General features: G+C 38.6%; 1 protein-coding gene across 2 annotated transcripts; it reads left to right on the top strand.

The window, feature by feature from the left end:
* The first annotated feature begins 2,210 nt into the window (after positions 1-2,210).
* Positions 2,211-9,265, top strand: LOC118733170 (protein mab-21-like). Of its 2 annotated transcripts, XM_036462445.1 has the most exons (4): positions 2,211-2,873; positions 3,051-3,396; positions 6,188-6,738; positions 8,642-9,265. In XM_036462445.1, the coding sequence occupies exons 2-4, from the start codon at positions 3,194-3,196 to the stop codon at positions 8,989-8,991; spliced, it is 1,104 nt and encodes a 367-aa protein (XP_036318338.1). In that variant the 5' UTR covers positions 2,211-2,873; positions 3,051-3,193; the 3' UTR covers positions 8,992-9,265. The 2 variants fall into 2 exon arrangements, with proteins under 2 accessions (XP_036318338.1, XP_036318339.1); XM_036462446.1 differs by lacking the exon at positions 2,211-2,873 and having other exon boundaries at positions 3,010-3,396.
* The last annotated feature ends 330 nt before the right edge of the window (positions 9,266-9,595 follow it).

Below are 9,595 nucleotides of genomic sequence, written 5' to 3'. Positions count from 1 at the left end.
TGATTTAAAAAATTCAGTAAAATGTACTTAGAGAAGAAGTATTGGTTTCAAATTAAAGAGAAAATTCTGTAGAATTTAATCAATTTTTTGGTGCATAAGGACTGGGAAGTATTGAAAATGTCTTTTAAAATTGTATCCTTGAAATTTAGCAATATTGGTTTTTGAAAAAATTATATGTTAAGGACTTATATAAACTCCATAGCATTCTCGAATTACGTCCTTCTAACCTTATCAGCTAAAAAAGTTACCTTGTCCTTGTGAATCCAAAAAGTTTAATTTTTTTTATTCTAGAAAATATCCTCATTTCATTCGGTACCCATATTTTTTATCTACATTGCAATCAATTTTTTGAATAATTTTTTGAAATTAAAGGAATTTGAAATTACAACGCCCTTTAAAATAAATACTGGCTTTAAATAAAAAAAGCAGGTTTCAAACCCATTTATTTATTATTTATTTTATGGTAGGAGAGATAGAAGCAATTTTTTCTATTTAAATTGTTGAAAAGTAATGAATATCTAAATCCCGGGACTAATCCCGGGATACCGGGATCGCGATACATACATCCCGAAAATCCCGGGATCGTAAAAAGCGAAAAAATTAACAACCCTAGTATGTATGTATATGCTTCGCTACTATTACTACAGCGATATCGTCTGCGAACTCCATTCCTTTTGCTCGAGCAGGCATATCGCTAAGCCCCTTTATATGTTTGCTTGTTTGTTTGCGTACTTTAACAAATAAATTATTACATCCTGAGGCCATTCATTTACTAACCCCCAAATAAATGTATGAACTAAATTAACTGAAATTTATACAACCAAATTGAATTTGCACTTCCAAGCTCCGAACAGACTCCATCCCAATTCCCCAGAGAATCAAACAATGCCACAAAATAATATATGTTAGTACGTATGTACATACATATATGTACCTACTTCCACAATAAACAGCAACAAATAAGCAACAACAAAATCCATGAAACAACGGCAAAAACTCGCAAAAGCGATGGCCGCTTGTGGCAGCTGAGGCGATTAAGGCGGAGCATAAACACATGCGAGCGAACAGCGACAAACAAACAAAAGCGCGTGCACACGCACGCAAATGCATTTAGCTGCAAGCGCGTTCAAAGCCAATAAGTATGAGCTGCTAACGCAGCTGTCGAAAGAGCGAGTGAGAAAACTAGCTTGCGCTTGTGTTGGCAAAAAGTATCTAAACGCATACAACGACAAGTAGATAAAACGCTACAAATATAAAGAGGGGTATATGTGTATATTGCATGCGTGGGAAAAAAAAAAAATGATTCTGCAAAGGGCTCGGCGGTGTTGCAACAAAGGAGCTCGCATGCGCTTGGCCGATGGGACATCTTCTGAGCTTTGCCAGCGCTTTAGTTTATGCGGAAGCGTATTTTAAGTACTAGGCGGCGGCACTTTTTCATCTTTGCGCGCAAATCGATACGAAGATGCATACATATGTACTTACTTACAAAACACAGCTACTACGTATTTACATACATACAGAGTATAAAGAGATTTTAACACAGATCGATGGATTATCGAATCGCGATTTATTTCTGTTTTCTGCTGTGTTAGTTGGTTGCGTTCGGAAAGATTTCAGATACGATTATTGCATGTTTAAGTGCTTGTATATGTATGTATGTATTTTCGGAATCAAGGTGGCATCGGTCGTCGGTGTGATGCAAGACAGCACGCGACAAAAAATGCAACAATAACAAAAAAAAGCATATAAAAGTATGTGTTTGAGTGTGTGTGTGTGTATATGTGGTGGCGGGGTATTGGCGTGAAAGCAAGCAAACATACATACATACGCATATTGAATTACAGCTTGAGTGTTGTTTCGGCATTGGCGTTTCCCCCCTTTCCTGCAACAGCCGCACGAACAATCATTTGAGAGTTCTCCATTTTTGTTTTTTTCTCATTGTTTTTGTGTTTCCGCCAAATGCAGCTGCTGCAGCCGCCACACACACGCAACGAATGCAAGCCACGTACGTGCATAGGTCTCTGCTGAATTTGTATTGATGTGCGGCAAACACTGATTTACTACCACACCGATATGTAGATACATATTGTTGTAGTAGGGAGCTTATACATGGGCAAACTTAAACTTGCATGCATATTTACATACATACATACATATCTACAAACAAAAGCATGTATACGCGTCCGCATGCCTTCCGAGGCCATTCAGTTTTATCTGGCGAGTCAGTAAATATTCGTGAGATTTACAATACGCTCACAAAATATTGACTAGCCTAGCTTTTAGCATGGCGGCAGTATTTCGTTGGCGTACATTAGCGTGAAATCGCGGCACGCTTTGTTTGTTGCACATTCCGTTGCATTGTCAACGCTACAAATGCCGTTGTGTTGGACGCGCGCGCAAAGTGCACAGAAAAGTATCTAAAAACGTGCGATATTTGAACGCGGCGCAGATAACGCTTTGTGTAGGACACTTAACTTTTTTTCCCGTATTTTTGTTTTGTTTCGTTTGAGAAGAGTGCTACCTACCGCCCAATTGTTTTCGGTTCATTGTGTCAAACAGCGTTGAGAAAGAAAAGAAAAAAATTCTTAAAAAAAAAAATAACGAAAACAAGCCATCGGAACAAACGCAGTGACGCGGCACAACAAAGGCTGCCGCCAACAAACAACAAGTAGATATACTAAAAAGCCTATAGCGCTGCGCTTACATTGAAACAGTAGCTGAAGAATTATTGTATTGCCACATCACATCCGCCGCCGCCGCCGCCGCCGCCGTCGACCATTGTTATTGACAACGCGCTACTAGCGAGCTACGTTGGGTTTGGCACAAAAGCAATCGCCGGCATAGCTACGGCCACAGCCACCATCGCATATATCGTACGTAACCCCCTTCCTGCTGCTTAGTGCGTCACCACCTCTAATTAACTGAAAATCGCCTCCTGAAATATTCCTTCGGTCTTTTCAATTGTGATTTTTTTTTCTTCTGCCTTTTTCTTGTTACACGCCGTCGCATTGTTGTCTGTTGTGCTCTGCCATACGTCGCTGTCGCCGCAGACATTGAGTCGCCATTGAAAATTTGTTGCTTTCATCGCTGACTGTTAACCAACCGCTCGCCATTAGTCGCCATTGTTGCTGGTCGGCCCTACATAAAGTAGCATACTTCATCATCCGTTGCCGCCGCCGTCGCCATAGCAACCATGTTGGTACCGCCGGATATGCTGGCTGCGCAGACGCGCATGATTTATCAGATGAATCGCTATTGCGCGGAGCGTGTTCAGGCGCGTATGTTCAAAACTGCCACGGCCATACGGGAAATATGCAAAATCGTTCAAGACATTTTGAAAGAGGTGGAATTGCAGGAGCCGCGCTTCATCTCCAGTCTGGTGGAGTGTAATGGCAGGTGAATATTCGTATTAAATTTTTAAATTTTTTATACGGCACGTTTGTGAAAGAGAAATTTACTCAAAAACATTTTATTTAACTGTACATTCTTGATTTTATAATGTAAGTATGTAGTCCACAGCTATTTTCTTAGAATGGCTAGAAATATAGATAAACATACGGCAACCACATATTGACAAGTTTTGAGGATTTATTTTGCTATTATTAAATTTTAATAATTTTTTACCATAAACATGGTTCATTCTATAACAAAAACCATATAAATCCAAGTTTCAAACTTTTTACAAAAAATAAAAAAATTAACAAAGTTTCATTAAAAGTTCACACCTTTTATTCAGAATTTTGTAGAAAATTTCAGGGTTTGCAACTTTACAGTACACTTAACTCTATTATAATTAAGTGCAAGTATAAAGTAACTACAAATGCCGTTGATTTCTAGTAATTTTTATTGTTGACGGTGTTGTGAATTTTATTTTCCAAAACATAAAAAAATTTCGAACATACATACAATTAAAAATTTGTCCAAAATTCACGCTATTTTTTAGCCTCTTAAAACTTCTACTTTTTTTATACATGCTAGAATTGAATGGGCTATAAAACTGCGTACCCAAACATTTTATGAAAATTCTGATTAAAAAGTGTGAAATATTAATGGAACTTTGTTGAATATTTGCACAAAGTTTTAAACTTTGAATTGTATGGTTTTGTCATAAGTAGAATGAACTACATATATTTTTATTAAAAGTAACTAAAATTTAAATAAAACAAAAAATTATACTCAAAACTTGTCAATGCGTGGGTGTCGTATAGTCTTGATACGCACTATGTATCTTTAGTTTTCACAGGTTTCGTTGTTATTATTTTTTATTCAAAATGAAATTATTTAAATTTTATAACCATTGAATTCAATCAGAGGTTCCTAAACTTTCTTCCTCGTGAACCATTTTCAAAATTTGTATGCTATCGAAAAGCTAAATTAAGAAGACCCATATGCCGGCCTAACTGAAAAAAATTTCAAGCCCGTGGACCAAAAAAAATCAAAAAATTAGCAAAATTATTTTTTCGCGCTATCTGTCAGGATTACATGAAAAGTCTGAAAATTAACGCTTCAAAATGATTTTTTTAAGTCTCAAGCCGGTACAAGTACAAGTACAGCCGGTCAAAAATCACCGCAAGCTTTGGATTTTCTTCTGCTCCCTTTATTTTTTGGGGTAGCGTATTATCTGCCTACATTGGTAAATAAAGCCAAGCCAACATGTTTTTTTCTTTACTATCGAAACCAGATAAATTTTCGTGGACTCCCACTTAAAAGTTGTGAACCCCTAAACTAGAGAACAGCTAGGAAAGAAGTGCTGAGATGATTACACCACGATATTAAGTCGCACCGCCTGGGTCGCTAAAGGACAATCTCCGGTCAGTATACCTGTAAGAATTGAGAGCTGGCGCTTATCCAGTTGCATAAGCTCCCTTTGACCGTCTGCGGTCAACAACCGGCTAGAAGGACCGCACAACTTTGCATATCGGGGTTTTCGCTCAGCGCCCGATGAGCCGACGGTCAGCCCAAAAGCCAATTCATCAGCCCTACAATTTTCAGTGATGCCTCTTTTACAGCGGCTACTTCTGCCTAAAAGACGCTGCAGAGATCCGTCAGTCTGAACATAAGATCTCTTAAGAGTTCCTGACAGTAGGCACCTTCTCCACCTCTACCGTCCAGCTTCGATTCGTCCGTGAAGACGTTAATTGGACCGAGCCTTGGGGGGATGTGCATGGAGAGGGATCTTTGATAGAATTTATGTATGAAACATAACTTGCCGGTAGAAGAAATCTGAGACGTTTGTTATTAACGTAAAAATGTCTAAAAAAAAATGTATTAAAAAATGAACAAGTATATGTACCTTGGCTGCAACAGATGCAGGAGCGTATCGACGGAGCTCCATTCATCCTCATCTCCTCTATCTTCCCGTGGCCACCGGCCTTGCCCTACCCGTCTGGTAAACACTTTATTTTACTGTGAACGGTGAAAAATATTTAATATTTATGTTATAATCATACGAAAATTTAATATTCGCCACGAGATATCAGTTTGATACCAATCTATGCCCACTAAAACGAACAACTATTGCCATTCTTATTACTCATATTAAGAAAACGAAGCGAAGGTTTACGAGAACCATGAAGGGTGTGAAAAGTAATGCGGTTTGGATTGAGCATAAATATTTTACAAAAACAAATACACAATATTTCTTATGTAAATACATGAAAGAAGAATAGTATTGAGTGCTTTTACTTGTACTCGTTTGCACGGCATGGTTGATCGACAATTCAGGCGGAAAATAGTCACTTATTATTGAAGACACAGAAGCCATTAAGCGCCTACAGACAGCTCTTGAGGTGTACCCGCTTATCAGACGGTCGGTCTGGTTGCTTGTCTACTTATGGCTCCTTCCTACTTCTTCGATTTGTCAAAGTAGTATGGGTTGTGCAATTTGTCCATCAAATGAGACATTAACACGAGCCTACTTGAGTTACGTGCTAATTGCTGTGGTTTGTCTTCATATGTTGACTTTAGTACAAAGAAGTACCTAATGTATGAAGAAGTTTTGTATGCAAAAATGTACTATACATAGTATGTATGTTTGGCTTTAACTACATTTGGATGTGCGTGTATACCTATATACATATTTACATATACCCACAAATGTCGCTCTTCTAGCCAAGTAGATTGTTGATGTATACAACATATAAAAATTTATATCTGAGTTAAATTTTGTATCCCTCTGCATTTACAGATTTGAAGGCGTCCAAGTGGTTTCACCCAACGAATTCGAAATTGTCTTATATCTTAATCAGATGGGCGTTTTCAATTTCGTCGACGACGGTACAATGCCCGGCTGTGCTGTGCTGAAGCTCAGCGATGGCCGCAAACGTTCCATGTCGCTGTGGGTGGAGTTCATTACAGCATCGGGTTACCTATCTTCGCGCAAAATACGCTCACGTTTTCAGACATTGGTGGCACAAGCGTGTGACAAGAGTATTTATCGCGACATGGTTAAGATGATCGGTGATACAACGGAGGTGAAGTTGCGCGTGCGTGAACGTTTTGTGGTACAAATAACACCAGCATTCAAATGCTCGGGCATATGGCCACGTTCGGCGGCACATTGGCCATTGCCACACATCCCCTGGCCACATCCGAATATAGTTGCTGAGGTGAAAACCGAAGGTTTCGATTTGCTATCGAAAGAATCTATTGTTATGCAGAATAAGAACAATAATGCGGCCATGGAAGGCGATGCGTGGGTGTTGAGCTTCTTCGAGGCGGAAAATCGACTGTTGCAAGGTAAACGCTTTTCTGGTTGTGCTAATTTTAGACGAGGTGGTTCTTTATTTACTTTTATGTATTAGACTTGCAGTTGTAAACGTAGTAAATTCGATTAAATTCAGGAAAAGCATTAGGATGCTCGTATGTAGGTATCATCTCTCCAATTGCAAGTGCGTATGTACATTAGGGTGGTCCAAAACAATAAAGTGAAGTAAGGATTTGAATGCTTTCCATCTGTTTTATAAGGAAAATGTATAAATGGTATATAAGTCTTGAAAATCAAGAGTTTTTCATCGGAAAACTCTGTTTCTCTTCAGGATGCTCCCAATGATACCCTATAGTTTATTTAACCATATTGGGTATTATTATTGGAGGTCTCCAGAAGAGAAACAGAGCTTTCCGATCGAAAAATATTGATACCACTTCCACAAAAAAATGTTTTCTCCCCTCATATGTAAGATGGCTCTTCGAATTACAGTCATGCAAGCATACATATTTCAAAATGAACATGCAAAAGTTCGATAGAGAAACGCTTCAACTTCTTCTAAACTCCGAACTAGTTTAGAAGAAGTTGAAGCGTCAATGCAAGTCTAGACCGGAGAGAATGGTAATGAAGATATCTTATTTGGTCAGAGATTGCACATACCAGAAATAACTTGGTCCGCAGCCACTTAAAGCATTGCCATCTTTAGCCATTTACACAAACATATGAATCTGGGTGAATATTTTTCTTAAAATCCATATTTCCCTTTATGTGAGATTGCTGACTGGTCACTGCTCGTCTTAGAAACACCTCTGTGATTAGATGGCGGAGCACATGTTTGTGCTTCTGCTCTGCCTTTGCAAGGATTAGGTATGAGGCTTTTGGCAGTGCAGTATTTAGAGGCGAACGGCTGAGCTATTTAACCGCCCAACAATAATGCATATCACCACTTAAGCAAGAGAGCCATGCCGAGAAACCCCTGCCTAGTGGTATAGGGGCTAATGTGTGTGTTTTTTCGATAATCCAGAAACGATTTCGGCTCAATTATTTTCTTTATTGCTCCAACACGCCACGGAGTTAAAGGAACCCGCCGACACTAAACTTGTATTTGATGTCTTCGAGTGTGTCTGCCATGAGAAGGCCATTTCCGTTCATAATATTCGTATCAACACTCGCGAAATTGTACATCTTTTAAAGTTGGGTTCTTACTGAGTTCTTCCATTCCTTTGAAATCAACTTGTGCAGATCATGAGAGCATCTAGGGACTCGGCTCTGCAGTATCTGGTAAGTGAGGTCGATAGGTCCAAGTAATTCAAGTAGATTTTTCTGTTAAACTCCTTAGGCATCAAGGCGGCTTTGATGATAGAACCTATCGATCTGCCTCTAAGCCACTAATTCATAGAGGCATTATACTGAATGAAACCGATGTAGCTTCGGCGAGACCTAAGAGTTAGTACGATCGAAGGATGCCCATGTCTGGCGTCTTGCTATGGTTGTATTTATCATGAAAGAGTTCCAGTGGTTTGCCGCATTCTTGGTTGTACTAAGCACACCTGCTTGTGCGGTTCAAAGTTCTCGAACAAAACGACTTTATAAGCATTTTTCAGCAAGATCGGAGAGGGCTTATAACTAAGCTCTCATCAAAGTGTCCATTAACCCGATGAACACGTAGAAACTTGTGAATGAGTGTGCAAAGGACGAGTAACTGCTAATTTCGGAGTCAAAAATTATAGTAACCATTTATTTTAGTATCCCTTGAAGCGACTTAAGATGTCCATCCCCTTAATTTTTGGGCAGTAGTCGGATAAGACTAGGAAAATGTCCCTCGGGAAAAATTAGAAAATGTCCATCATGAAACACATGAATATACGTATATGTATGTATATTTATTGCACTCTAAACACTAATATCTTCCACCTCTTATCATACCCCTTCCAGGTGGCTGCCGTCGACGTTGCTTAAGTATTCTCAAAACCTTGCGTGATCGTCACCTCGATCTGCCTGGCAATCCGATCACCGCATACCATCTAAAAAATCTGCTGCTCTACGAATGTGAAAAGCATCCGCGTGACTTTGAATGGGACGAGGCGTATATCGCTGATCGCATCAACGGCATCTTCCTACAGTTGATCTCATGTCTACAATATCGACGATGTCCACATTATTTTCTGCCGGCACTAGACATGTTCAAAGGCAAATCGCCCAGTTCGCTGGAGCAGGCGGCCAAGCAGGTTTGGCGTTTGACGCGCGAAATGTTAACCAATGCAAATGCATTTGAAAAACTCTAAAAGCAACAACACAGGTATACAAAGTGCATACATGTATTTATTTAACAAGAATTAAAAAAAATAAAATTTAACAAAAAATGCAAAACGAAAAACAAATGCAGCACATTAGCATTAAAAAGGCATTAAATGGTGAGCGATTGTAGCAAAAGGAAAAGGTTAACAATGCTTGCATTTGGAAGTACGAGTATGTCGAGGTGCTCAACGCTAATGTTTTTTATGGATCGCGCTTTCATGCGTATGCATGTGTGTATATTAGGGTGCACCACTCTCCATACAAAAAAAGACCGTAATGTTCTCCAAAATTTGTTATATTTTAAGACTTTCGCCAAAATATTTCGAAAAAAATTTAAGATTTACATACATGAGCAGGACCGATTTGAAAACATTTCTAAAAATCGATTTTTTTTATAAATAAAATTTGGTTTTAAAAATATTTTTAACCAAAAAATCACAGATTACAGATGAGTTTAAATTTAAAATTTACAAAATTTTAAAAATTGTGTCAAAGGAGTTAAATTAATGAAATTTTTGGAGGTATTTTTAAATCGGTCCAGCTCACGAAAATCTTAATATTTTTGTTCAATATTTTGGCGGAGGCCTTAAA

This window comes from Rhagoletis pomonella, unplaced genomic scaffold (genome assembly GCF_013731165.1).
Source record: "Rhagoletis pomonella isolate Grant_MI unplaced genomic scaffold, Rhpom_1.0 Rhpom_scaffold_00002, whole genome shotgun sequence".
NCBI lineage: Eukaryota > Metazoa > Arthropoda > Insecta > Diptera > Tephritidae > Rhagoletis > Rhagoletis pomonella.
Note: the sequence above shows the minus strand (reverse complement) of the source record. Positions and strands in the feature narration are given on the sequence as shown.

What these genes read in the sequence shown, in the direction of transcription:
- LOC118733170 (XM_036462445.1), top strand. Translation starts at nt 3,194, where the DNA reads ATGTTGGTACCGCCGGATATGCTGGCTGCGCAGACGCGCATGATTTAT. An exon ending in CTGGTGGAGTGTAATGGCAG is followed by an intron (nt 3,397 to 6,187) that starts GTGAATATTCGT and finishes CTGCATTTACAG; the next exon opens with ATTTGAAGGCGTCCAAGTGG. An exon ending in GGAAAATCGACTGTTGCAAG is followed by an intron (nt 6,739 to 8,641) that starts GTAAACGCTTTT and finishes TACCCCTTCCAG; the next exon opens with GTGGCTGCCGTCGACGTTGC.